At 52.7% G+C, this 27,187-nt stretch overlaps 9 protein-coding genes across 9 annotated transcripts; 5 read left to right on the top strand and 4 right to left on the bottom strand.

Moving 5' to 3' along the window:
• Positions 1-3,218: 3,218 nt before the first annotated feature.
• Positions 3,219-3,888, top strand: POSPLADRAFT_1037613 (hypothetical protein; the record flags this gene model as incomplete). The annotated part of the gene is made up of 2 exons (XM_024477239.1): positions 3,219-3,289; positions 3,348-3,888. 2 exons carry the CDS (start codon positions 3,219-3,221, stop codon positions 3,886-3,888), a joined length of 612 nt encoding a protein of 203 aa, XP_024333135.1.
• A 3,255-nt stretch (positions 3,889-7,143) lies between these two features.
• POSPLADRAFT_1160482 (hypothetical protein) lies at positions 7,144-12,870 on the top strand (the record flags this gene model as incomplete). The annotated part of the gene is made up of 16 exons (XM_024487551.1): positions 7,144-8,320; positions 8,403-8,566; positions 8,670-8,736; positions 8,810-8,874; positions 9,136-9,258; positions 9,708-9,810; positions 10,184-10,249; positions 10,427-10,497; positions 10,635-10,664; positions 10,863-11,017; positions 11,045-11,112; positions 11,331-11,429; positions 11,526-11,623; positions 11,717-12,332; positions 12,382-12,757; positions 12,828-12,870. 16 exons carry the CDS (start codon positions 7,144-7,146, stop codon positions 12,868-12,870), a joined length of 3,321 nt encoding a protein of 1,106 aa, XP_024333134.1.
• Positions 12,871-12,991: 121 nt separating this feature from the next.
• On the bottom strand, positions 12,992-14,187 carry POSPLADRAFT_1037612 (hypothetical protein; the record flags this gene model as incomplete). Its single annotated transcript, XM_024477238.1, has 3 exons — positions 12,992-13,144; positions 13,202-13,321; positions 13,375-14,187. 3 exons carry the CDS (start codon positions 14,185-14,187, stop codon positions 12,992-12,994), a joined length of 1,086 nt encoding a protein of 361 aa, XP_024333133.1.
• An 833-nt stretch (positions 14,188-15,020) lies between these two features.
• Positions 15,021-17,638, top strand: POSPLADRAFT_1160420 (hypothetical protein; the record flags this gene model as incomplete). The annotated part of the gene is made up of 7 exons (XM_024487543.1): positions 15,021-15,527; positions 15,585-15,716; positions 15,774-15,929; positions 16,197-16,257; positions 16,548-17,224; positions 17,280-17,414; positions 17,474-17,638. 7 exons carry the CDS (start codon positions 15,021-15,023, stop codon positions 17,636-17,638), a joined length of 1,833 nt encoding a protein of 610 aa, XP_024333132.1.
• Positions 17,639-18,330: 692 nt separating this feature from the next.
• Positions 18,331-19,876, bottom strand: POSPLADRAFT_1062825 (hypothetical protein; the record flags this gene model as incomplete). Its single annotated transcript, XM_024481565.1, has 2 exons — positions 18,331-19,133; positions 19,192-19,876. 2 exons carry the CDS (start codon positions 19,874-19,876, stop codon positions 18,331-18,333), a joined length of 1,488 nt encoding a protein of 495 aa, XP_024333131.1.
• Positions 19,877-19,965: 89 nt separating this feature from the next.
• On the top strand, positions 19,966-20,809 carry POSPLADRAFT_1062824 (hypothetical protein; the record flags this gene model as incomplete). Its single annotated transcript, XM_024481564.1, has 3 exons — positions 19,966-20,433; positions 20,485-20,613; positions 20,687-20,809. The coding sequence occupies 3 exons, from the start codon at positions 19,966-19,968 to the stop codon at positions 20,807-20,809; spliced, it is 720 nt and encodes a 239-aa protein (XP_024333130.1).
• A 568-nt stretch (positions 20,810-21,377) lies between these two features.
• Positions 21,378-21,694, bottom strand: POSPLADRAFT_1160577 (hypothetical protein; the record flags this gene model as incomplete). Its single annotated transcript, XM_024487567.1, has 2 exons — positions 21,378-21,579; positions 21,642-21,694. The coding sequence occupies 2 exons, from the start codon at positions 21,692-21,694 to the stop codon at positions 21,378-21,380; spliced, it is 255 nt and encodes an 84-aa protein (XP_024333129.1).
• Positions 21,695-22,358: 664 nt separating this feature from the next.
• POSPLADRAFT_1037608 (hypothetical protein) lies at positions 22,359-23,284 on the top strand (the record flags this gene model as incomplete). Its single annotated transcript, XM_024477237.1, has 3 exons — positions 22,359-22,632; positions 22,675-22,977; positions 23,070-23,284. 3 exons carry the CDS (start codon positions 22,359-22,361, stop codon positions 23,282-23,284), a joined length of 792 nt encoding a protein of 263 aa, XP_024333128.1.
• Positions 23,285-23,865: 581 nt separating this feature from the next.
• POSPLADRAFT_1037607 (hypothetical protein) lies at positions 23,866-25,253 on the bottom strand (the record flags this gene model as incomplete). The annotated part of the gene is made up of 2 exons (XM_024477236.1): positions 23,866-25,123; positions 25,177-25,253. 2 exons carry the CDS (start codon positions 25,251-25,253, stop codon positions 23,866-23,868), a joined length of 1,335 nt encoding a protein of 444 aa, XP_024333127.1.
• Positions 25,254-27,187: the final 1,934 nt, after the last annotated feature.

Below are 27,187 nucleotides of genomic sequence, written 5' to 3'. Positions count from 1 at the left end.
CGTAGGGAGGAACGCGCGCAAGGAGTGGTTCGACGAAGAGGAGGACGACGGCGTAGATTGGGAGTTGTATGGAGATGGTGAGCAGTAAGTAGTCGAATGGGACTTCGACTCTGGTAGGGGGGTAATGAAACATTTGTCTTTCCGTTCTATTCCTTGTACTACTAGCGCCCATACTGGCGCCTGTCTTAGCGCTCACCCGCAGGTTGAACATTATGTAGCTTACATAATGGGGTCCGTGCGCACTTCGTGCCTGGTATCGTACCACTACGTTTCTTTCTTCACTAACACGACCACATAGACACGATGGTCCGTGCGCAGTCGGTACTTGTATAAGTAGTTGTACCATTAGTCGGTCGAACCCTAAGTTCGACCTGGTTATTCATTCAAGTCTCTGCTCCTCTTTGCTTGGGGTAGTGGTCATTCTCGACTTCCTCGCTCGATCTTCAGGACGACGCACTGTCCATAAGTCCTCGCTCGTCGTCTACGAGTCAGGCATCAATATAGGAGTGTAGACCGTTGTATCACACAGCCTCCTCTAAACATCCCCTGTATATAAGCCAGCCTCTGCTGCCCTAGGGACCTCAGTTTCGACCTCTTGTCCCTAGGTCAGTAAGCCTTCCTTTGTATCCTTTCTTTACTTCACTAACTAATATATCATCTTGTCCCTAGCCTTAGGTTTGAGCGTAAGCTCACCATCGCTTCGGTAAGACCCAGTCGAACGCCCCCAGCATCCTCTGTCTGTGTTTCCCCAGTCGCTTGACCCTAAGTCGCGACATTAGTAGTCAGTAGGTCAGTAGGTCAGTATGTCAGTAAGTCAGTAAGTTCGGATGTCAGTAGGTTGGGACATCAGTATTGTCAGTATATGATTAGTGCATCGCTCTTGTCAGTGGTATGTCAGTCTTGTCAGTCTTGTCAATATCATGTACTCACCTCCTCAAAGTGTCCCGCACCTTTGAATATTGACAACCAGTCAGCCACAGGTGCAGGGAGTTGAGGAAGAAAAACGACGACTCACGCTGGCAAATGCACAGTCACAATGTGTTACCCAGGTCACATGACTGTGACCTCAAGGGCATCAGTGTCTGCTGGTGTGAACTCGGATACGTACATCTCGAGGCCAATAGGCTCTGCACAGGTTCGGGTGCAACTGTGTGCAGGACTGGCAGCATAGGACGAGCGACACGCAGGATGACAAGAATAAGAGTGATGAGAAAATGAGGGCAGAGGAGCAAATATATACAAGGGCGGATGCAAGCCAAGGGTGGGGTGGCCCCTATCCATGGCCTGAGGGAGTTTTAGCGCCGGCCCCATGCTTGCGGGCTTTGGGTTTTCCCCGACTTCCTATGCTGAGCTGACGTCGGGATCGGGGCGGATGGGCGAGGGGCCAAGAGGACGTGGGTTAAACCCAATCCGGGGACTCCGGGTGACCCCGTGGCGTGGGAACTCAGGTTAGACTCGGGACCAAGCTCTGGCAGTGTAGACGGTTCAATTGCAGCGCACGTGATTATACTGATCCAATCCGAAGTGATGACGTCCTCTTCTTCTTGGACTTGCTCTTTGGTGAGTCTGCTCCCTTCTAGCTGTGCCGCTGTTATTGTCCTTTGTTTCAAGCTGGTCGAGCCCAATCATCCCTCATTGTTGATAACAATACGCCGCACCGAAGGACAGTGTGATGCCTTTGAAATCACATCGAAAGATCGTGACTCATATTGGGCGAGCAGTGCAAACCAGTGCTATTACCCTATCACACTCTGAGGAATGACTATACCTGTTATCGAGATCGTACTGCAACTTCTAGGGGCGATTGCACGGCGACCCGTCTCATCTTCAGCCACACACGTGTGTCTTGGTGCAAGTCTATTCTTGGCGGGATGTCTGGATCTTGTGGTGGAAACAGTTGTTTGACATGATAGCTATGTTTAGGACGCAGGTGAGCTGCCTGTTCTATTCCTAGTCATCTACAGCCCATGTCACAACACAGCCGCAAGTGCATCACCCCTTCTTGCAGACATCAGAGACATGTCACCGGAACGTCAATCACTGAGAGGATGCTCTTCGTTTCCGGCGCTGCTACTGGAACCCCTGTCAACGAGTGCCCTCGTGAGCTCCGGGCGCTTCAATCAAGGCTAAGCGCGGGCCTCGTCCTTCGGTCGTGGCTGGTCGAGCTCGATATTTTTCTCTTCCATGGGTTGGAACTGATGGAGATGGTGATACATCCCTCGCGGTCGGCATCTGACAGCGTGGCACAATCTTCGTTCCCATCTCGCCAGGAGAGCCTCTCTGGAGAGATCATTTGCTTATCGGCGTCTCGATTCTACTCGCAATGTGGACGCCTTTGGTGAGTTGCATCAGCAGTTATTTTCGGGTGATTCTCAACTCTCTCATGTGCTGAACAGGGTCTGATTCTTAGGCGAGGGGCACGCTAGAGTTATCTCGAAACTCTGTGGTCGACAGCGTCTTGACGAGAGTGCAAATGATCAGCCTGTTTTGCACAAGTGTACGCCACCGGCGCCATCAAATTGTGCTATTTATATGACTGGATCAGGACGCCGGATGCGCTCTTTCAAGCAGTTTGCTTACTCGTCACTGGTGATATCTCTCGCATTGCGCGAATTGATCACCTGAAGTTTCGCTCAGATGGCGTGGCCCAAACTGCTCCTGACCCATTTGCAAGGGCTGCGTTCGAGCTGTTGTTGACTACAGTCGATAACAAAGCCAGCTTTATCAAATAAGTTTCTACTGAAGCGCCGCCGGTCTTCTCTGCTCTACACATGTCATCCTGTTACTGCCGGCAGTGCAGTGGGGCGCGCATTTCCTCACAGCCCCGTCTAACTTTAGATTCAGAGACGGATCGCGGGATAGCCTCGCGTATGGAGGTCCCCGGAGGGGGGCTTGGTTGCAAGGGGCGGACTTGTCGTTTACCGAATGTGACCGCGCCTAGCCAGCCCGCGTGTCTATAAAACCTGCATCGATCCTCATGGAACCCCAGCTCTCAGCCTTCTCTTTCGAGCCCAAGTCTCTCAGGCACAGGTACTGGCTAGTGAGTATCTCCTCTCTTGAGTGATGTCTATACGCAGGACTGACACGCACTTTTATGCAGCCTTGCTTGTTTTCTCTTCGTCGCATTCATTTCTTACGACCCTTCTGATTCCGATTCTTACGACTACATTCGCTACCTCACCTTAACGATTACCCTTACGAATCCAACACATACTATCATGCGTTCCTACGTCGCTCTCGCTCTCCTCGCCGTCGTCGCTGCCCCGGCCCTCGCCCGCCCAATCGAGCCGTGAGTCCGCGTTATGCTTCATTGAACATTGCCATGACTCACGACGCTGCTTCTTCAGTGCCGCTGCTGCCGGTAGCGAGGCGGTGAACTGGAAGAAGGTCGGCGATATTGCGGGCGATGTTGGAAAGGGCGTCTTTGACGTACTCAAGTTCCTCAAGCGCGAGGACCAGCAACTGCTCGCGCGCGCGATCGAGAACGAGCTCTACATGCGTACGGTCCCCGCCGCAGCGGCGGGCAGCGAAGCCGTGAACTGGAAGAAGGTCGGCGATATTGCGGGCGATGTTGGGAAGGGCGTCTTGGACGTGCTCAAGTTCCTGAAGCGCGAGGATCCCCTGCTCGCACGTGAATTCCAAGCCGAGCTCTACGCACGGGGCTTCGACGAGGATGCGCTCCTCGCGCGGTCGTTTGGCGAGGATGAGCTCTACGCCCGCTCGTTCGACGACGAGCTCTATGCGCGCACGGTGCCGGCTGCTGCCGTAGGCAGCGAGGCCGTCAACTGGAAAAAGGTTGGCCATGTTGCAGGAGACGTTGGCAAGGGCCTCCTGGACGTGTTGAAATTCCTTCGCCGGGACGGCATGGAGATCGACATACTCGACTGAGCTCAGCGTCGGGCTGTGGGGATGCTGGGATGGATGAGGACATTATAGATATCCTTAAGGGTAATAGTCGTACGGTCGGACTCGATCAATGAATGTGACAGCTCTGGCTGAGAGCTCATAAAAGATTTGGAGTGTGCAAGTGTTGAAATTGAAGGCTATGATTGATCGAGCGCTGCAAACATACAGTAAGTGTGGATCAATGCACTAATGAACGCACGGGGATATCTGCAGCGTTTGGAGGTGAATTTCAGGTGCGCACGTGACTATGATCGCCCAGTCTCATTCGCTACTGGTGCTCAACTCTTGTCGCTCCTTGTCAAGCTCGGGTGCAAAGGTCCCATGAAAACTCTTCTTTTTTGTGTGACGCATGCTCTTCTCCTAATCTTACATCTTCTGTCGGCGACGTGGCAATCGTCAAGCTGTCTGTACCATGCAACGCCTTGTTATAGCAAGAAAATCTTCGCTTGCCAGAGTCAAGACGCACATGGTTGTCCTCGGCCAAATCGTCCTCGTATGCCTTTAAATTCGTCCACAATCCGTGGACGCTGGTTTCTGCTGCCATCTGGGGGTCTATACCCCGTACGGCCACGTCCCATACGCGCTAGGACAATTACTCTGTCTGGTCGCTGTGCTCTCATGCTTAGACGTCTCAATGCCTTGTTACAACTGGACTAGTTGGCCATGGGAACGAGCAAGAAGATCTTAATTACTCGGATCTATACATCCGCTGAACAGACAAACCTTGGCGGGGAAACTTGGTGGAACACCGTGCTGAGTGATCAGACCATGGTGCGCCTCTGTCAGTTTGCTCCGCTCACTGGCAGGCATCTAACTGGAAAGCTATGGTTTCAGGATACTGGGATCCTCTGGACGTTGGATGCGCTCGTGAACGTCTGCGGTCCTACTCTGTGCGCGGCGCCCTGCTTGACCCCCGGCTGCCAACTGAACACCAGACCTATAGACAGCGGCGTGGGACAGCACATGGCCGTCAGTCGATTGGCGGGCTGTCTGCAATTGCGCAGAACCCCGGAGCTCGGCTTGAGCAACATCGCTGTGTTTACTTAGTAGCCGAATAATGTCTGTGAAGCAATCTGCTCTGGGTGCTGGAAGGTGCTTGAGGTATGGCTGCCATCTACACACCCGTTGTCGTTTCTCCGCTCTGGACGCCCGCCAAGGTCGATATCATGGCTATGGGCAACTGGTGATCCAGTCATCGAGACTGAACGGCTGGCGCGGTTCAAATGGACTGGTTGCAGGCATATCCTACTGATCCTTGAATTCCCTGTGCGTATGCTAAACGACACCATGTTCGTGTCGATACAGGGTCCTCCCGCAACTATAACCCCAATGGACGCTATACTGCTCAATGCGATGTCATAGCTCGAGGATTACATGGGTTATTGCGCGCCGACACAGCTAAGTGATATAAACGTACTTTTTGTTCTGTCAGATAACGATATGGGTTCATCCAGGTTCATACAGGTTCATCTGACGAATGATGCTGGCCTATCCCTTCCGGCCGTCGACAAATTGCATCATCTCAGGAGATTCTGTCCGCTCTTCTTCTGTATCCCTTTTACCATTCTGCGCTGTCGGTGCGCTCATGCCCTCTCCTCACGCTGCTTGATCTCCCCTACACAAGGATGTCTCCACCCCTCTCCTCCTCTATGCGCATGCACACCTCACATCGTCGGCGACAACACCGTCCCGCCGATCTACGGCCCAGGGTGTGCATCAATCCGGTCTGCCCTCGCTCCATCCCACACTGGGGGGCGAGTTCGATCTCGCCAAGGGGCGGTCTCATACTTGCATGTTTCTTCGACCTGCTGATCCGCTCAACCTCGATCGTCGATGTAGCCATCGCTATGGTCGCGCCACGACCATACTACGCACGATATGATTTCTGCTCTATCGCTGTAATGTCTCCTACTACGGCGCTCCACTGCGACTCGCTCTCGTGCTCTGCTCGTCTCGCTTGGACGTATTTCCTCTCTCTTTGTTTACCCGGGGGCGCTCAATACATCTCGTCTATATGCAAGCAGTGTTGCTCTCCGAACTAGTGAGCTATATCTATATACGCATGACATGCAACATCGACCACGGAAATGAGAATTCGTCTGTTAAATTATATATGCTCAGTCACCTCCGACATGCGGGTTGGACCAAGACTTGCGACGTCGAGCATTGCACAGTCTCAGGCGAGTGAGTGGAGCGCAGCGGCAAAGACACCGTCGAGAGGCACTGTGTATGCGTATGCGTATGCATATGGTCAGACTGTGACTATACAAGCTACGGATGGCGGGGGAGCTTCGCTCGACCACGTTGATCGATCTAGCTGTGACATCTGATCATGAAATGCGGGGTCAGGATCCGGTGTCTACAAGTGTCTACACCAATGTGTGGGCCCGCATATGCGGATCGTGACCTAGATGGACATTCCCGGGAACAGCGGCGGCACTGTCCAGGTCGTTACGCCGTTATCGCACACTACTGTTTCGGGACATCCTCCCCAAGAGCGTTTCATAGGTTATGGACATGAGGTAACCCGAGTGGTCTTTTCAGCGCCTGGCAAACATGCTTGCCGGATCAGGCAGCAGGCTATTGATAGCTTTGGTGTGAAGCACAATTGTGATGTGTTGAGCTGAGCGTCGCGCCGTCACGGAAGCAGACAGCCCACAGGAAGACAAGCGACATTTGAAAGGGTCATTGCATATTCGGACGTGTTCGCAGCGGGATTCGCGGGACGATGGGCACAAGGCTGATGATTCCACGCCATCGTCCACGACAGGTTCCAGCCTCATGGCCTTATCCATGCAGATCTCTGTATATTGAAGGACACGAGGTGGGGCGCAGGGACCCAAGGTAGCGCTTCGTGACCATCTCAAATACTCTGCAAGGAGGGCGAGGATGCCCAAATCTACCGCGTCCTCTTCCTTGTCTCTTTGTCAAGCACTTGTTGACCTCCTCTCGCGGATCAGGGCGAGATACAAGGCCTGCAGAAATCAATAAATCGCTTCGGACGTCGCGGAGGATATCAAGAAACATAGCGTGAGTCAGAGAGACAGAATTTCCGCGTTCTGTGCTCCCGAGGCGTACCATCATCTCAATATCATCTGTAGGGACGGCAGTGCTGCCTACCATTGTTCGGGAGTGACGTCGCAAACATCCAAGGTCTCCCAGATCTCAACTTCAGAGTCGACACCGAGGCTGCGATCAGTAATACAGCCAGGTGCATGGGAATGCCATCATACAGAAATGTCAACTGCGCTCACCGTCGACAATACTTCTACAGGCATACTCGCAAGAGCCATGCTTCGGCGTCTCCCGGTGGAGATCTGGTTGCAGATCATCGATGAGCTCGGCGCAGCACGCGAATACGATACGTTGGAAGCGTGCGCAGAGGTCAGCGAAGGCTTGCTGAAGGAGACAGCGGAGAAGTACATTCCAAACGAAATGACACTCAGGACGCGGGAGGAGATTTTGAGCATCAGTCTGAAGCAGCGCTGGCAGGGACCAAGGAAAGTGCGCATCGAGAGAGGACTGCAACATGGTGAGCGGCTTCCGATTCCACACCTGGCGCCATTCGCTGCGAGGCTCGCAGGAAAATGGTCACGCGTACACTTGCTGACGATCGAGAGAGCGGAGTGGCGGGTGGACGACTTCCATCTGCGTTCCCTCTTGCTCGATTTGGGCTGCTTCCGCATCACAAACCTTAAGCTGTATGACGTGACGTTCCCTTCGATCCCGACATTTTGGCGCGTTGTCTGCGTCTTCCCTGAACTGTCGGCGCTCTACCTCGATGGCGTCAAGATCGTGGAGACTGCCGTCGATGCCCGGACGCTCTCCGCCTTGCGCCTGCTGCGTGCTCCCCGCCTGCAGTGGATTGAGCCCGATCGGCATTCACACCCAGCAACGGACTTGGCTGGGCTGCTTCACGTGTTTTTAGCGCAGACCGTGCCGTCCCCCAAGGCACTTCCATGGAGACATGTCGGGCATCTGCGCTTGTCCGATGTCACGCTTCCGACGGCTGCTGCCTTTGGACGCTTGCTTGGCGCCTTTCCCGGCCTCAAAGAACTCATCATCAACGGGCCTTGTACGTTCGCCGCACATGGCTTGAACCCGAGTCATGCCCCTCGGCGTCCCCACATGCCATTAGTATCCGGAATTCTAGAGCTGGGCAAGGACTTCTCCCTATGCTCTGATCCCCAGTCTGTGCGTGACCTCGTCGACCTCCTCATTCAATCTGGTGTCAGTCGCCGCCTGGGTCGTATCATAGTTTGGCTGTCCCTGTCCATGCGTGTAGCAACGAACATAGATCTCTCCCTCAATAGACTTGTCAAGGACGCTGGCAAATCACTCAAGTACCTTTCACTCCGGGTACTCCCGCAAGACAGCTTACCGCTCTTCAACGAAGCATCCACTTTAAGCACAGGTGCGCGCCGTAACATGCTCCTTTCCAGGCTACGCGCGCTAACACGCCGTCCCTCCAGCATGTTGCTTTGATATTTCGGCAGATACACGTCTCTCGCACCTTGCCTGTTCAGTCAATATCACCCACGAGGACGGTTCATGGATGGCTCTTCTACTAGAGCTTCTTCGCCAGGTCACATCCAAGCCAGAAGACTTTGGTTACCTCGAAGTGGCCTTCAATGTCATGGACGATGCAGACCTTACAAAGGTGTGGCCCGGCCTCCCTTTTCTCAATGCTGCTCTCTCCGAAACGACGTTTGACAAATATGGACTTGTCGCGATACTTTTCCCCAATGCGAATAAATCGATAGATAGTCTCCGGGCCAAAGCTATGGTGGAGTCATGCTTACCAAAGCTGGCTGCATGGAATGTTCTGTAGTGAGTACCTTCGTGGTGTCCTAAGTGCAGCTTTGACAGATATAATCTGTTCATAGTGTGTCATGTGATATAGACATCAGGTACTATGCACACCGAGTTCGAACTGATGATACGATTACTGACGGCGGGTGCCTGCAGGTAAACGGGACGGGTTCTAGGGGTCCCTCATTCGCGCTGGGTGCGGAGAAAGGCCCCTTTCACCGAATCACAACTCTACCACATTCGCGCATTGTCCCGCATATACGTTCCGAAAACTCCTGCACGTACGTCTCTTCAAATCCCCCTCATATGCCTTTTGCGCTGTTACATTGTTCGACGACATCCCGCCATTCCATCTATCTGAATACCACCCGATCTGCGCACATGTGTCCTGCGATCATACCTATGCCACGCCCTCAGGACGCCCCACCAATGTCCTCCCCAGACGCGACCCCGGGCGGATGTTGGCCTCTCTCGGTGCTGATTGACATGCCCGGTCCATCTTCATTACTCCGTCGTTCTGTGCGACAGGAGGCTCCGCAGGTCCGATTCTGACCCTTGACTCCCTTCGCCCGATGTCGTTTTTCGTTCGATTGCTATTTTCTTGGGTTTCGCGCCGCTGCTCGTCTTCTGTTCTGTGTGCTCTGTACGTACTGTGACCCGTTCTCCCTGCTCGTTCGGTCTGCTACTATCGTGTTCAGTGTGTACTGCAGCTCATTCCTCCGCGCTGTCCTATGACCCGCTCTCTGTTGCTATTTGTTCATCTGCTCTGCTCGTTCGGTATGTCACTATCGCGTTCAGCGTGTACTGCGATTTGTTCCCCCGTTGTGCTCGTCACGCCCGTATGGATGATCTACTTCGCTCAGCTCTCTGTGCTTGTTATCTCGTTGTTTGTGTACGATACGCGCTGCTCCCCCACACACTGAGCTGCATTGATATATATCCGTGACATGCATCGTCGAGCATTTGTCTGATGGTGAAGATCGGTTCAGTCGAGCATCGCGCAAGCTTGGGGGAGTGAGAAGACGGAGACTGATGTGGCAAATGAGGCTGCGAGGCTCGAAGCGCTGTCGAGAAGCACCGCGCTCGCACATGGTGAGACGACCAACAGGCAAGATGCAGGTGGCAGGTATTCCCCGTACTTGCATGTTTCTGCGCCCCGCAGCTCCTCTCAACTGCGATCCTTTGTATAGCACCGCTACGCGCTCCCACATGCTGCTGTGATGCTGCTTTTTCATTGCTGCTCTGTATATTCTGTACATACCACCACTCGCTCTCGCCATTGCTGTTTGTCGTTCTGCATGTACTGTGACTCGCGCCCCCTTCTACGTGTTTCGCTCGTATGTGTTATCTACTTTGCTCAGCTACCGGTGCTCCGTTGTCTCCTTGCTTGTGTATGATAGACGCTGCTCTCTGCACCATTGTACCGTATTTATATGACCGTGTATGCAATATCGTGGGAAGGTAGATCCAGTTCAGAACGCCCAGGGCGGACCAGGACCCACGATCTCGAGCGTCGGGCAGTTCCATGCGAGTGAGCAAAGTCGAAAGGCACACCGTAGAAGCTCGGCAGGGACGCATTTTCGAGTTAGATGCACACCGCTCTCTGCGTTATCCTCGACCTGCGCCGTTGCTTTTTAACCTCTCGTCAACGCATGTGCTGGACCATTCAGATAGCGTGTGCGCAATGACTCGAGTCGCCGCATAACAGAACGCCAGCATGCCATCTGGAGGAGCGCCGTGGGACACGATGGACTGTCGGGTCTGGCCTTAGACCAAGCAGTGTGATGCGCTTGCTACAACTTCCTTGTTCTCTCACGTGTATTCGCTGTTGGCATTTCAATTGTCAGTGGTACTCGCCTTCCAGGCCTGCAATACCTATCATATCGGAATGAACCCAGTAGCCTTCATATGCTCAGCAAGAGAGGTACTGGGAAGATCTTCTGCAGGTATGTGCTGAAAAGCTGCATGTTGTTTATCTGTCGTCAGACAGCGCTCGCGCTGCTGTATTGCCCCAAATTTCCAATGCTAAATCCAACATGCTCGATAATGACGCGACTTCCGATTGACGTTCCGCCTGCCAGGGATATTCCTCTTTCTCGCATTCGCATTAATGCATGTCCATTGAAGTTGACGTCTTCCACTAGACATTCCTAGGATTTGAACGCCGAGAGCGCGTGTCACCGCCCTGTATGATAGACATAAGCTACGAGGAAAACGGGACATCTTCAACGTCGAGAGCGTACGGACCGGAGCTGCAAAATCCCAGACATTTTCTCAAACACCAGTCAAATGATATGCGGTGAAATTATAATGAGGCCTGTACCAGTCCCGACTCCCTAGGGGATCCTGATCAACAGCCTGTAAGCACGGCGAAGAGTGGAATAGGCATGATGGGTATGCGACAACCGAAGAAGAACGGTAACCGAGACAGATCTATATTTGGTTGGACTTAGCCGCGCTGCACGCCTTTCGGGCATCCGCATTTCAGCTCTGCGTTCACTTGTCGATCTAAACAACCTCTCTATCAAAAGCCAGCCTTGTACAGTCGAGACTCGAGGCACGTTTGCAGGCCCTGATAGGATAGTTGACGAAAGCCATCAGTAAAACCCCAGATTTCCTGCGCAACCTCGGTCTTGCCTTGGTCTCTGGAATCGAGTCGGATGAGAGGAATGTGAGCTCAAATTCGACTTTTATTACCTTAGCTCCTGGAGGTAAGGAAGATCCATTACGTGGTACAAGAACAGTTGGGTTTCCACTGATGCAACCTCTGGCTCGTCACGTTAGACCTAGAGTATTGATTTACGCAGTCAAGATCATGGACATCCCCAGTCTACCCATCGAGATATGGGAGCACATTATCGACTACATGAGCGGCGATTATCACTCGTTGACGAGTTGCTCCATGGTGTGCCGAGATTGGAGACCAAGGAGCCTTTTTCGCCTCCCCACGCGCATCACTGTGCACACACGAGATGATGTGTTACGACTGGCTATGCAGAAAGGAACGATGTGGAAAGGCCCTGAGCAGGTGTGCATTCACGCTCTACACCATGGTCACGATCGCCGGATACCACATTTCGCTTTATTCTCAATCATGCTCGCTGGCCGGTGGAAGCGGACACGGCAGCTGTCCATCCACTCAGCGGACTGGCGTGCTCAAGACATGCTACCAAACGTCTTTCTTGGCCTCGCGACGTTCGAGTTCGTCACACATCTCTCCCTCCACAACGTTTCATTACCCTCAATTGTGATCTTTCGCCGGCTTGTTTGCTCTTTCCCGATGCTCCAGCACCTCAGCTGTCAAAAGTTGGTGTTCAGCGTCGAGCACCGCGTTGACTGTCTACGCAGCTCGAAGTATACGGTATCCAAAAAGCTCACCCGCCTTTACATAGGTGGGGGAGCTTCATGCGTCGGCATTATGAACACCTTGACCGCTGCCAATGCTTGCTCGTCCTTGCAGGACGTTGATTTCCAATATGGGGATCGCTCTCTACCCGGGGATCGTCAGGTGCTCCTATGCATCCAACGAATCCTGCGTCATGCATCGTCTCTTGCATATTTCAAGTTGACCCTGATCCTGGGGCTCCTGCAGCAAGCGGAAATTCCTGCCTATTGTATGTTTCTACTTTCGGCGTAGCGCCACATGACTCACACATACTGCAGTAAGGCAACTTGACCTATCAAAGAACACAAGTCTGAAGACCGTAGATCTCAATCTATTGATCACCGACCCAGCTGTCGACTACGAATGGATTTTCCGCTCGCTGGCCAATCTCAGTGCTAAAGGACTCCAGAGATTCTTCATTACATTTGATCTCGAGCCTCTGCAGGACAATCAGCAAGCCATCGCCGTACTCGAAACGCTGGGTGCGGAGATCTTGCCGGAGCTTGATCGCACATTAGAGGCGCACGACTTCATGTCGCTCCTTGACGTCGCCATTAGAGTCACGCTCCGCAACGAAACAAAGCTGGGTAAGGATTTCTCGTCCAAAGCCTTGCTATGTCGGGCCCCTATTATGGAAAGCCGCGGAATTCTTAGGTGAGCTGTGAGCCTAGTTGTGCGACACTGTACGCTGATTATTCCTACCGCGGCTCTGCTTTGACTCCAGGGTAGAGGTGATGGAGATTCCGTGGATTATTTTGCCATCGTAGACGATACAATGGGATTGTTTATTGGACTAGCGTGCCACAAGGGCTCTATGTACATGGTAACGAGACAGATGTATAATGGCAATTTTGAAGGACAAGTGAGAACGTATAACATGAAGACGCACTAAAGAAATGTTTCCGGAACTTCGAAATGGACGTACCAATGCTGGCCCGACATCTGATAAAGCTTCACTAGCCATATGTCGTTGAGAGTGACCCCGCCAGATCCAAGCTTTGGCCGTACATCGTCTGAATCAAGGACTTGAGATTCGGCGCGCTGTGAATCATGATCAGTACATGCGCGCGGTGGTCAATGCATGTCAAGTCAGCTTACCTGTATTAGGCACTCGAAAGCTGCCACGACCTCTGTTGCAAGGTCGAGCATATTAGCAGGTTGTCCGTCTGTGATGCGTCTTATAGAAACCTTTGAGGAGTATGAAGATATACCAGGCCACTGAGAGTAATATCAGTAAGAGGTATCGTGAGCACGATGGTAGATGGACCGACCGAAATCTCGAGTACGATATTGTCGCTTAGACCCTTAGACCCTTTAATACCGAGAGGCACAAACCGGTCCACTATGTGTTTAGCCGTATCATTGATACGAGAGGGATCGAAAAGCGACAGACGTATGCCTGTACCTGGGGCGTTCATGGTGAGGTCGTAGGAAACAGATTGATTATCCTTGCGCGTGATGCCTCGTGGGTCAGAGTGCATTTCGATGGCAGCTTTGCGTAGACGTGCATACGGATCATAAGTCAGCTGGGGGATCCGCCGTAAGGGGACGGTACTTCTGTTCCGAGCGCGCAGTATCGTGAGCTCCATCCGTAAGTCGACAAAATCGGAGGATGTTGATATGACTGGCCGAGGTACAGGTCTTCTTAACGAGGGCTCAAAGTTCTCACTAAAATCTAGGGGTGATCCCATTTCCTGGTAAGACGAGACCTCTGAAGAGTGGCCTTGTCCTGCCCCGGAGAACATCAGCACAGCTGCGCCCGTCAAGTCACGATGAGGAACATGCGCTGTTTGAAGGAAAGCCGGAGGCTCTGGAGGATTTCTTGGACAGGGAGGGATAGCCGGATCGACTACAGGGCGCCGCGCCACAGTTTGATCAGCACCAGACGGATCGACTGCGGAATGCCGGGTCGCATACAGGGCGCGCCGGGAAGGTCCTGTTTGGCGAGTGCCAGCCTCAAGGTTGTCAGCGGGAGGATAACCGGGGGAGCTTCGATTGGCGATAGGGTTGGGATCCGCGGCATATTCAGAATGCTGAGAGCGACTCATCGAGGACTGGCTTTGGGTGTGGAGACCTTGGGGCATGGTTAGAAACAAGAGAAGACGTAAGGACGCACGAGGAGACCGACAACCGCTTATATGCTCCCTGCAGGTGGCTCGACATCAATCCGGGCTTGTGGGTGGCTGAAGAAGACTCATTGTTGTCTTCTTGCGGGAAGTCCGGCCTCGACCCGAGTCGAACCAAAGTACCTTTCAGACAAAGTCCGACGGTGGCTCTCCTGCTGCTGATATGGCATGCCTTCAGAGTGGTGACAAGAACCCTTAACATGTAGTACTGACCAAAAAAAGACCCACGAGACGGTTGACAAGGAGATGAATACCACATCGCAATGTCTTGCAAACAAGAAAGGCGGTGGTTGCCACAGCGGCCACATCACAGTTCTAGCGAGGTTGAGATGGAATAGCGAGGACGCTCATACAAGACCGTTCGCGGTTGATTGCAGAGTCCAGAATGCGAGTCTATGGGAGAGACGATGTGTTTGCTCCTGTTTGTTTGTGGCTATATTGCTGACTCGAACGGACTATCCCAGGCTCTGTGGCCTACTTGCGGCTGTAGATTCAATTTACAGCTCCGTTGGAAGCCGTCAAGAGCTCGATATCTGTCGCACTGAGTGCTAGGGGTAGTGCAGTGACGATCCTCCTCCATATCTGCTCGTATCACAGCCTAGGCGATTGCTCGGCGATGATACAGACACCGTTACCAATTTGGACTTTGCTTTGTATCGTGAACACAATAGCATCATCACGACGCGTGGCTGTGGCTGAAGTGGTATCAGTGGCATGCCTCTTTATAAATCGATGAGGTGCGCCACATCCCACACTTCGTCTCGCCTTCTCCACGCCTCTTCCGCCACATCATGTCCGACCACCCCGTCCCGAGCTCTTCAAAGCAACAACTTTCCACAAACTCTTCGCACAAAGAACGCGCGCATGATTATGGATACTACCAGCCCCCTCGGGAGCTAGAACAATTCGCGCCGTATACCTACTATTCGCAGCTCGGCCACACGCGCTACCCACCGCCACCCGCCCAGCGATATATGGTCGCATACGATACAGACGATGAATCAGTGGCAGCCGCGGGCGGAGGACATGACCAACCCAAGTCCATACAAAGTCCTAGACCGGGACCAAGCTTGGGCCCGGTTACGTCGTGGGCACCCACCACTTCATTCTATGGACCCCCCATAGAGCAGAAGATCGAGTTCTCCATTGAAAGGTTGGCCCGCCAAGTGGGCGTACCGATGGCGGGGATCCACGACCCTCTGATGCCCATCATGATGCTCTTACCGGATACCCCTGTTGCTTCCTACTTGCGGCTACCGAACGGACGCCCACGGGAGTCCATTAGCTTCCGCATAGCGGTATGTGCGATTTGTGGCGTCATGCGCTCTGCGACTCATCTCTTACCGCATAATCAGTGGCAAGCCTACCCAGAGATCGAGTTCGCGCGGGAGATACCTCTGGCCAAGTTCGATGGCCCTGATAAAGTCTCGATTACTCGTCTCGACCTTGCGCGGGCTGTAGTGGACACATATCGTGATTTTCAAGCGGTATGCACGGGTTTTGACCAAGCCAATATCGGGTTGTGCTAATCTAATCATGCGTAGGCCTGTCAGACTCAACGGCCCAAGCCCGGTCTTGAACCATGGTCATTTGCGCCAGATGGACTTACCTACAAGGAACTGTATCTCGTGTCGATATACTCCCCTGATGGAGATTGCTTTGTCGCCAACATCAATTTCGTCGCGGATCCTGACAATACTGTATATAGCGAGGCGAGCCAAAGAACTTGACATGGTTTTCCTCGAAGATATTTGTCTGAAAGCAGGCCATATGCACATTTGTACTTGGATCACGTCCCTACATACAAATAAATCCGGAGTTGAACTCCTCGAAGAACAGAATCTTTCGACGGCTTTTGGTCGAGACCCTATGTATTGCAAAACGCAACGTGATAAATATGGAAAAATGCCGTTGGCTAAAAGTGGCGGTGGCGGCCTCATGCCTGAGTTTGTGTATATTTGGCACAGGCCTCGTACCTGATCCATTTTGGGCATTATGCCCAAGCGTTCCCGGGGCTGGGCGCTGACGGTGAAGGCCAAAGCTTCAGAACGGCGTCCACCGGCTTTCTATCAAAGTCAATCACTCGTTGCGCATCTACTTTGCTTTGACCGTGATGGGATCAGAAAGCTATGACCCGGGAGTTCAATGTTCACCTTCTGAGAAGGACGACCGCCGCTCCGATCTTGAAAAACATAGGTGATCACATATGTCATAGTCTTGAACAGCTCACTCAAACTAATGTGGCGAGGCCCGCATTCATTGTTCTCATTATCCAAACTGTGGGTCGACGACCAATCTACGATAACGCTTGAATTAAGCACTACCCGTACCTGCGCTGATGCGCTTTGACCTTGCGGGGAGATTCCAAACGCCACAGAAAGTATTGCAATGGTCCAAGGTCTCGCACATCTCTTTCTGGGCCCATCGGTCAAAGCCATGTTCTGCACGTATAAAGCTTGGTATCTCGTCATGTTCTGTCCTCACATTCCAGCGTGATCTCAGCTCTCACATCCGTCTCCTATTATCTTGCCACGACATGTCGCACGCAACCCAACTCGACAAGTACTACATTCGAGGCGACACGAACCTCGAGCTACGGCCCATCGAGGACATTGAATATCGTACTCTCCACGGCTGCAATGAAGAGCATCTTCGGCACCAGGAATCTCTACCACGGCTAATGATGTTGCCCAACCTCCGCGTTGACCCAATGGTTCGTGTTCCGCAGCCCACCATGGACCCCGCAAGAGGCGTTCCCTTGGAAAACTTTGCCTCGATGCGGTCCGACTCAATACCGAAAGGGCTAACATGGCTGGACAACCAGCGTGTCGAATTCGACCTCCATGGACTACCCCGGGGCACCGGAATATGTCTTGGGCTGTTACAAGACAAGACAGTTCCAGAGATTGCCCCGCACGTCGTTGACGTCCAAAAACCCGTTATTCTGCCCACGCACACTGGCGCCAATTATCAACAGATAGTCATCACGTTCTGGGTACGTCGCAGCACAGGCTACACAGCGAGACTGGAGACTCACAGTGCGCTCGCAGTGGCCTGCGTATCCGCGCACGTCGCGGAACTTCAGAGCACCAGTCACTATACGCCGAAACAACAGTGCCATGCACACTATTACCAGGGCCGGGCTCCTCTTGCAACTCGTTGGGGTCTTCAACGCCTTTGTAGAGGTATGTTGCGTCAAGAGCTACATTCATGCGTCGACTGATTGCGGGTCACGTGCTATTAGCTCACGAAGACAGAGATACCGTATCCTGCGGCACGAGAGTGGGCATTGTTAGGTAGAAACGGGCTGACTCTCGATCAATTATGGATCGTTTCGTTATACCAGATGTCAGGGCCAGTTTTCCGGCTCGAAATCCACGCTGCGCGGCCTCCAGTACATCCTTCATGATGTTGTATAACACCTCTTAAAATATACCTATCTGAGCTCTCCGAGTTAGTCGAGGGCGAGAAGGCGTGACGTTTTACCAACAATCACAGGAGCAAAGCGAAGATACCGAGAGTATACCGGCGGTGTATTGAAGACGAGAACAACTAGCTCATAAATGTCATGACAGCCTCGATCCGCATATTTGACACCCACTTGAGCGAGGATGTGCTCTATAAATGTGGTGAATTCCATGGGGGGATAGAGAGGATGGATGGTAGAGTCCGAGAATGTCACACTACAAAGTGAGCGTTGTGGCTAAGCTTGAAACGTAAAACACGAAAAGCTAGTCTCCTGAGAGCAGAGTAGACAATCTCTTCAACCTGCGCCGACTCCGGATATCCTTATCTGACCGAAAAGCACGCGAGATTGCGTCGGGATACTGATCCGGCGCTGTTCTCGACTTGTGTATATGGACACTGGCGTCCAATATATGTCTGCCTCTGATGCTAAATCCATTCGGCACCCGATCGAAAAGATTTACACCAACAGATACATATCATCAAAGGCAATTCCAACTTTTCAAGTCAAGGCGCCCTTCGACTGCATGCCCAATTCTTTATAGACGAGATCCTGAATAAAACTTAAGTACAATAGATAATCAGAAAATCAAAAGGAATTCATCAAAGGAGGCAATCCAAGATCTGGCGTTAGCCTCACGAAGATGTAATATCCAGCGGCTCGCCGAGTACTTCCATAAATTTCTCGTACGTCGGTGGATCGTGCATGCGCTTCTTCGCCACCACAATCTCCTCCAAAGTCGCCGTCGTCATTGCCGCGCTGTGCTTTTTTCGCTGCGCCCGAAGACGCCGCTTGAGGAAGTTTATGCCGTCTTGATCAAGTATATACAAACCAAGTAAGAAACGAAGTGGCTCTACCCAGGATTCCCAAAGCGGCAGGTACGTAGGACCGACGCGGGAGATCTGATCGAAGAGCCCATTGTGGTACAGGAATTCGCGCTTGTAGAGCCCGATGGTGAACATGTCTGAGTTCTCCCACTCCGGTAGGTGTCCGAATTTATGTCTCACGGGATCGTGGACAACACAGAACCAAGCCAGTAGGAAGAAGAATGATTCTAGATCATAACGGTAACGGGGGAAGGGTACCGGGCCAGCGCGCAGAAGATCGAGAGCCATGAACGGCCCTGTACCCGTGCGCTGTCTTGCCTTGCAGCGTCCTTCAGTTCGGAGGTTCACTACGCCTGCTTCAGTGGTATATTCCGCCTTGGCTCGAGGCTTCCCATCCATAGTCGCTGTCCCCTGAGTCTTCATGGCGGCACTGTCCGGTACGTCATCGTCAACATCGTCATTGACAGCCTCGTCTTCGGGACTTATGCATGCCGCCATGTCCCAATCACACAGCACTCCTACGACACGTCCATCATCCCGATAGAACATGACGTTGTACGAGCTGGTATCGCGATGCAGGATGCTCGACGTCTCCCACACCCCGTAATGGGCTGTACACACGTTCGTCAGTGTCCCAATGTGAAGCGGGTGTGCCAGTTGTTGACGTACCGCGCACCACGTCGCAGAAAACGCGCTTGAATTCATCCACACTTTCCACTTGCTCTAGCCTCTCGTACTTCTTCATCACAATCATCCGGAACTCCCGCCGCTCGTACTCAAAGTTGTGCAGCGCCATCGAGGCGCGCGGCAGCTTCATCTCCTCCATTGTCCGCGATATCCAGCACTTCATGTCGACGATGTGATGCAGATATTGTGGCTTCCTCGCCAGGCGAGACCTGACCACACGGATGTAGTCGGCTTCCGCCAATCGACTCTCCCGGGGCCAAGCCATCTTGGCAACAAGGTCTTCGCTCCAGAACTCAGCGGTTGCTTTCAGGGGAATGATGGTTGTCCCTCGCCCGACGATCCCAAAGTTCGTCTCGACAGGCCGAGATGTGTCAATGGTGAACTCAACCTCTGGCAGTCTCTCAGTCATTGGTCCCGGCTGGAACACGAGCTTTGAGCCTTCGTAGCTGTCGAGCTTGCTCGAGGGAAACCGCGAGAATGGGCAGACACCCATCTTCGCTATATCAGCACCGGCTATTGCAGCCACCACCAAGAGCAGCTTGTCAGACTCGACAAACATGTCGAATGGCCTCGACACGACCACGCCATGTCGGTCCGCATACCAGAGCTTGACCATGAAGTCCTCAATCATGATCCCGGTACCGTAGCACCGAATGTTGTGCGACATCAATTCCGTGGCGCAGCTTCCGATTTGTGTCTCTTGTGTCGTCAGACCTCCTCTCTTCATTTCTATCTCCCCCGTGCGACGTGGTAAAGATGCATATCGAAGCAGAGCTGCACGACAGAACATATCGTGACTATCCAGTCATCGACTTTGTTGAGAATGTGTGGGGCTACAGGCCACAAGACCCGCCGACGGACCGAACGTATACGGTCCCGTTCAATGCCGTCAATGGTTACGCGGTGTCGACAGAGGGAGCGGCGTATGTCCACCTTGTCGAGATCATGTCAAGCCTTGCTGGCCAAGTGTACTCCGTGTCACCAACTGATGATCCAGCGACAACAGACCCAAGCTCCGCAGCTCGCGTACCTATGGGTTCTTTATTCGCCAACCTGGCAGATAACGTGGTCAACAGAAGCTGTGTTAACGACCCCGGTACGGTTTGCAAGATTGCACGAGGGAACTGGGAATGGTTTTCCGCGTATGGGGAAGTCAAGAAGACTTGTATACGCAAGACGGCGTATGAAGCTGACATCTCTATTGATATCACGAGACTACACGAAGTAAGCCGTCGTTTTCGACTTGCCGAGGAAGTGCCTTAGTTATATCTGCAGTCTATTTTCAGGCAACATGATCCTGCTGTGGATGCACCTCAAGAGACCAAGGCTGCTCACGAAGTGGCTGGGTCTAACCGAAAGCGCAAGGGCTCTCCTGCTGTAGAGACAAATCGACCACACAAGAAGGTATGCTTGAATGCCGATAGGCCATCCCTAGCTCGTTCGCCATGTCCTGTACTTCATCGCTCTCTTTGACCAGGGACGGTTCATCTGTCTGGACACGACGCGGTTGTTTAGAAGTCTTGGATCTTGCAAGCCAGGTGGTGGGGCTGGACTTGACCCTCCGAGTGATGGTCGCGAGAAGATCCCAGCTGTCGTCTGACTCGCTGTCATCACTTTCTTCATTCAAGAACTTGGAACAGTGTTCGCAGAGGTAATCCGCGGAGGACCTGTGGCAACGAAACCAGAATAGCCAATTGCAGGTGCACACGTTCGCCATCTGACGGTTGATAGTGTGGATTTGAGCAGAGACTGTTTGCTATTAGACTTGGATTGATGAGTCTATGAGACGTTGAACATCCGCCAAGTCGGTCACAACGCGTGTCATGTGACCGCGACCGTAGAAGATGCTCAGGGTTCATGTCCACGCGTCGTAACACAAATCAGGGCCCTCAGTTATACGTCCTTTTTCCTGGACATACTCATACTGGACATACTCATAGGCAATGCTACGAAACACCTTTCGCCTTTAACTCGTTAATGCTGCTCGACCAGCAAATGACATGAAGCCATTGTGGTATATCATCGCACATTGCATATGTTATTCATTCAAGCCATACATTGAGATTTCTCCCAAAGAAGTGAATGGCTCTTTCGGTGTGTCACTCAGTTTTCAAAAACATCATGGTAAACATATCACCAGATACTCACTACGGCTATCTAAGTACGGTTTACTCGCCAATTACGTATGTACATCCTTCCTTGCCAATCCACACCTCGTGGATCTTTCCCGCAGCGACATCAATCCGCGCACCGGGACCGAATGCTTCCTTTCTGCCTGGTTCATCATCCGGGTATGTGACCGTGAATTCCCCCGACAGAATGAGGTGTGTTGTAACGCCCGGATGTGAGTGCGGATTGTAATGAAAGTTTCTGTTCGACCATATTCTGCCCATCCTTATCTCTGTTATGGTGCGGAAGACGGAGACACTCACGGACTGTCTGTCCAGACATACACATGCGTGAAGCCCCAGGACCGAACTTGCATGCATTATCGTACTCGATAGACGTTCCCAAAGACATCCGTTTGCCATGGTTGGGATCTCTCGTAAAGACGCTGAACAACAAGTAGCAGTAAGTAGCGGTTAAATGGCGTAGCAAACAGAAATGCACTGTACAGGCTCTCGTCAAGAAATGTCTGTCAGGCTTCTCATAGCAGCATCGTCATTTATTTGGTCCTGCGTCGACAACCCCGATTCGGAAACGCCATCTCACTTATATGCAGCCTAGTCCGATAAGTCCACTACATTGCCTTCTCAAAATGATAAGCACTGAGTGGACTATGCTATACCGACAGAGGTGCTCAGATTTTCGAACTACCGAAGAACAACAAAAGAAAATACATCGAAAATCATGCCAGTGGAAGTTTTGCAGATAATTATGGTACCTGCGTCAAGGGACTGCGAGCTATGACTCTATGATAGTATCTCAATGCAATTGCCAGCCCATTCAAAAACTGTTGCGATGATAGCTCGGGCCACTTGCGTGGGTATCCCTGATATGGCACCAAGTGTGGCCCAAGTCTACCAATAACTGGCTCTCAAACCTTGATCTTTTGGACACTCTCAATGTCTTAATTGCCCAGAGACACGGTCAGTAATTCGGAGTCCTCTGTCTTACTTCCTCTCTGACGCCTCGGCCTCTTCCCTACGATGTGGATAAACCTCAGCCATATTAACAAGTGCCACAAAGTACCCGTCAGCTCTGGATCCATCCCCGCGCGACTACTCCCCGGGGCTCCATCACAGCCACAGAACTTCCATCTCGAGCAGAGAGTGACAGATGCTGCCGGGAACGTGCCGTACGATGCTATCAGCGATAGACGACCCTTACAAGTTCCCCATGGGACGGCGCAAGTTGGCGTAGAAAACGTATTTCGTACGAATCACGCGAACTTCATCTCCGGAAATGAAGCTCCAAAAAGAGGTCCGGTCCGACTGAAGCCACGAGTATTTCATTCTATTACAGGTCAGCAAGATCTCACGCGCATATCAAGCATATTGGCCACTGCCCATGCAGCTGTCCAACCACCGAGCCAAAGCACGCAACCCCTATCACAATCGTTGTTGCACGAGGATAATACTCCCATCTCGGCTCAAGGTGTTCGCCACGTCGAGCCGCGCCAGCGACTTTCCCTGTTCGAGCCCCAGATGGTGGACTTTTCCGTCGACGGATTGAACCCTGAAAATGGTTTTCCCATGGACGTAATTTATGAGAGCCTCCTGGCGCGCATGATGCGTGACTCAAACACCCCAATTGCGCCGCTTTTACGTACCCGCGACGGTCGACTTCGCCAGTTTACCACGCTCCATATATCGATGAGTCCTGAAGCTCCATGATATTGACAAATTTGTTCTCATTAGGACCGTGCAGTGGGGCACATACCCCGAAATTCAATTCGAGCGGGAGATTTACCTGCCCGACATGGCCACCCGATACTTTGTCGCGAAGCGCCTATTGGGACTACCAAGCGGTAGGGATCGTTGCTCTACTAGAGCGACAGCACGAGGATCACTTACTATTACCTTCAGATATGCAAGACGCAGCGACCTCTCCCGGGACAGGAGGCGTTGTGTAACGCGTAGGTTACAGGTACCCCGGGGTCTAGTAGAACATAGGGTTAGGGTCTGTCCATACATATCCGGTAGCACTTGTTCTCCTCTTCTTTAGCCTTATATCCTCGTTGTCGCACTGTATGCTTTGGTACTCACTATAGATTGGGTCCTGACACATGGCGACTGAGGGCTGGGGCTCAACAAACCTTACACGTTGTCTCTGAAAAACAAGTACCTCCGCCTAAAGCATCTCCATCTTGTCTCAATACACGATCTGGTCGACGATACATTCGTGGCGGATATAAACTCCTTGACCCCCCTACCTGAAAATAGTCCGTACATCCCAGAATACGCTGTATATACGTAAATTCCAATGCAATGTGAATCGTATCGAATCGCTACATGCCTGAGCAAACTTTCAGACGAATTGTTCGAACACATCTTCCACTTGAGGGTTTTTTGTAGTGCACGCGATCTATCCGATAGTGTTTGGAGCTCTCAGCCAGAGCCATCGTATTCGTCAAGTCCGACCGTACAAACCCACTACATTACACTACACTATGAACGATGTACTCGTAAAACCCTACATAACCCATCAACCCGTTTAGTCAAGCATATCCAATACCATGTCGTCACGCTTGAGGAAGCTGAGCACCTTCCCTGCGACACCTGCGACCTTGCCCCAGTTGATAGCCTCGCTTCCCTCGGCACCCTCAGGCGCGGCGCGAGCGTAGAGCTCGTCCTCGAAAGCACGCGCGAGCAGTGGGTCTTCGCGCTTGAGGAAGGAGATCACTTTGCCGGCAACATTGGCAATCTTGCCCCAGTTGATGGCTTCGCTGCCGTCCGCGGGAGGCTCAGCGCGCGCCATCAGGTGATCCTCGAACTCGCGAGCGAGGAGTTCGTCCTCACGCTTGAGGAAGGAGAGCACCTTGCCGGCGACATTGGCAACCTTGCCCCAGTTGAGCGCTTCGCTGCCAGTCGCGGCGGGCTCCGCGCGCGCAACCAACTCGTCTTCGAAGGCACGTGCGAGCATGGGGTCCTCGCGCTTGAGGAAGGACAAAACCTTGCCTGCGACGCCGGCAATTTTGCCCCAGTTGATGGCTTCGCTGCCGTCTGCGGGGGGCTCAGCACGCGCGACGAGGTGATCTTCGAATTCGCGCGCGAGCAGCTCGTCCTCGCGCTTGAGGAAGGAAAGGACTTTGCCGGCGACACCGGCGATCTTGCCCCAGTTGATGGCCTCACTGCCGTCAGCGGGTGGAGGCGCGGCACGAACCATCAACTCGTCCTCGAACTGACGGGCGAGAATGGGGTCCTCGCGCTTGAGGAATGAGAGAACTTTGCCAGCAACACCGGCAATCTTGCCCCAGTTGATCGCCTCACTGCCGTCGGCAGGGGGCTCCGCACGCGCCATGAGGTCGTAGTCGTAGTCACGGGCCATGAGGTTGTAGTCGAAGTCGCGAGCCATGAGGTCATCCTCGAACTCCCGAGCAAGGAGTTCGTCCTCGCGCTTCAGGAAGGACAGGACCTTACCGGCGACGCCGGCAATCTTGCCCCAGTTGATAGCTTCGCTGCCGTCTGCGGGAGGCTCTGCGCGCGCAAACAGGTTGTCCTCGAACTCCCGCGCGAGAATGTCATCCTCACGCTTGAGGAAGCTGAGAACCTTGCCAGCAACGCCAGCGACCTTGCCCCAGTTGATAGCCTCGCTGCCGTCGGCAGGAGGGGGCGCGGCACGGGCCGCGAGCTCGACCTCGAAGGCGCGGGCAAGGAGAGGGTCTTCGCGCTTGAGGAAGGAGATCACTTTGCCGGCAACATTGGCAATTTTGCCCCAGTTAATTGCCTCGCTACCCTCAGGCTGAGGTGCACTGCAAAAGAGGGTCTCAGGACAGAGGTAACACGAGATTGACTGCGTACTCACGCTTGAATGGGAGCGGCGAAAGCAGGCGCAGCGGAGGCAGCGACGAGGACAACAGAGAGGGCGATGGAGGCACGCATTGTGATAGAAGGGTATTAAGATGAGAGAAGATGTCGTGAATGGATTAAGGGGCGTAGGGAATGTAGTCGTTACGGAAGGAAGTTGAACGTGAAGTCGTAAAGAAAGAATACGAAGAGAAAACAAACAAGGCTGCGTGGAACATCTTATTCAGTGACTGAGAGTGAGAGAGGCAGCATGGGATACTCACCAACCAGTACCTGCTTGAAAGTCTTTGGGCTCGAAGAACGAAGGCTGAGAGCTGGAGATTCACGGAGGGCACGCCGCTGTTTTATATTGTGGGGCGCCAAGCATAGGGAGGCCGTGCAGACCGGCTGCAGATCGTGGTCCTCGCGACGTAGAAACGAAACTGTGATGCACTGCAAAAGTTCGGACATCAAAATAAAACAGCCCTCTAGAGAAGAATACGATGCCGATTGGTCGCGACAACAAAAGTTCAATGGCAGCACCCGTTGGAATGCAGTCTACCACGATATTCCTGCGTTAATGTTGTGCTCGAGTGTTAGTTTAGCCGGTCCTCGACATCAATGACATAAGCCGGACGCACATGTTTCATCATTGCCAACCGACATCAAACTTGACTTGTCCACAATCGCGATCCATTGGCAGCCCAAACTCGGCTACTGGATGTGCCCCTGAGGCGCTGCTTTCCGAACACGGCAGGCGACACAGCCATCGTACATGATTGATCGATGGAATGAGTGATTTCGGAAACCCCAGAACGCAAATAAGTATGAGCTCGGACCAATATTGTCTTACGATGCTATACGAGCTATCGATGATATCGACATAGAGCGTGGCAGGAAGAGTCAGTAAAAAATACCGTCCATCCTTACGAGCGCCATAGCAGACAGCTTCTTGAGCGCGTCGGTTTGCTTCACACCGCCGGATCATTGATAGAAAATGCCCGCAACACGCATGCGCCGCCCGTCCATGACAAGACTTGTCAACCAAGGCGGCAACGGACGGCACTGCCATGATGCCTCGTGCCACAGATGTCACCGTTTTCGCCGCCTTAAGACCTGCGCGAACTATTAGACGAGTTACGGTAGGTCATATAGCCTACAGTGTCCAGCCACGCCCACGACGGGTATGGAGGACTTTCGAATTACAGAGATAACCAAGCGGTGTGCTGCCTTGCTATTCCTCCGATTTCACCGTGATCGGGGAGAATGGATCATGGGAGGAAGCAGTTCGCGACGCCCAAGTCTCATGGACGCGGACGTGCAAGCGCGACCGGTCTTTGGGCGGGCTGATTGTTGACATGGGACACCACGCATCGCCAAAGATGAACACGGTGCCGCAGTGCCGCGCCAAGATCATAGCGCCTGCTTTGGCTTCGAGATGGGTGCAACGAGCGGGCTGTGGAGACTGCGTCCGCATCGGAGTGAACAATGAGGGTTTCAGCACCGCGGGCGAGCCGCTGCCAATCTCACGGTAGCATGACGAAAGCATGCGCCAGAGGTCAGCATAAGACGTGATCGTATAAGATTGTGAAACGGAGCACGACACTTACAAGGAGGACATGAAGCTGTTCCATCATCCCGAGCATGCTGATATCTTTCAGTTTCAATATCGCACCGTGCTTACTTTGTGTGCTAAACCCATGAGCAAAGAATTCCCAGAAGACATAGTCTGGTGGGGAAGTCGCGCTGGGCAAAGAAGGAATCAAAAAGGCGTCAAACGCGAAGATGTGAGTGTTTCACGCGACGTACCATGCAGGCATAAGGCGCTGTTCGTTTCTTTTGTTCTTTGTTGATTTCCGCAGGTATCTCCAGTATTTTGATCATAGTGCGTACCTCTTAGTGTTTCCTTCCTTAATTCTCGAGTTTGCGAAGACGGCGCGGATGGCGAGGTGAAGCGGAAGACATAGGCGAATGAAGAGCGCCGGCGACATCATGCTCCTGAGGGCGGCAGAACGTGCACCTTCTTGGAA

Source organism: Postia placenta (assembly GCF_002117355.1).
Source record: "Postia placenta MAD-698-R-SB12 unplaced genomic scaffold POSPLAscaffold_24, whole genome shotgun sequence".
Lineage (NCBI taxonomy): Eukaryota > Fungi > Basidiomycota > Agaricomycetes > Polyporales > Adustoporiaceae > Rhodonia > Rhodonia placenta.
Note: the sequence above shows the minus strand (reverse complement) of the source record. Positions and strands in the feature narration are given on the sequence as shown.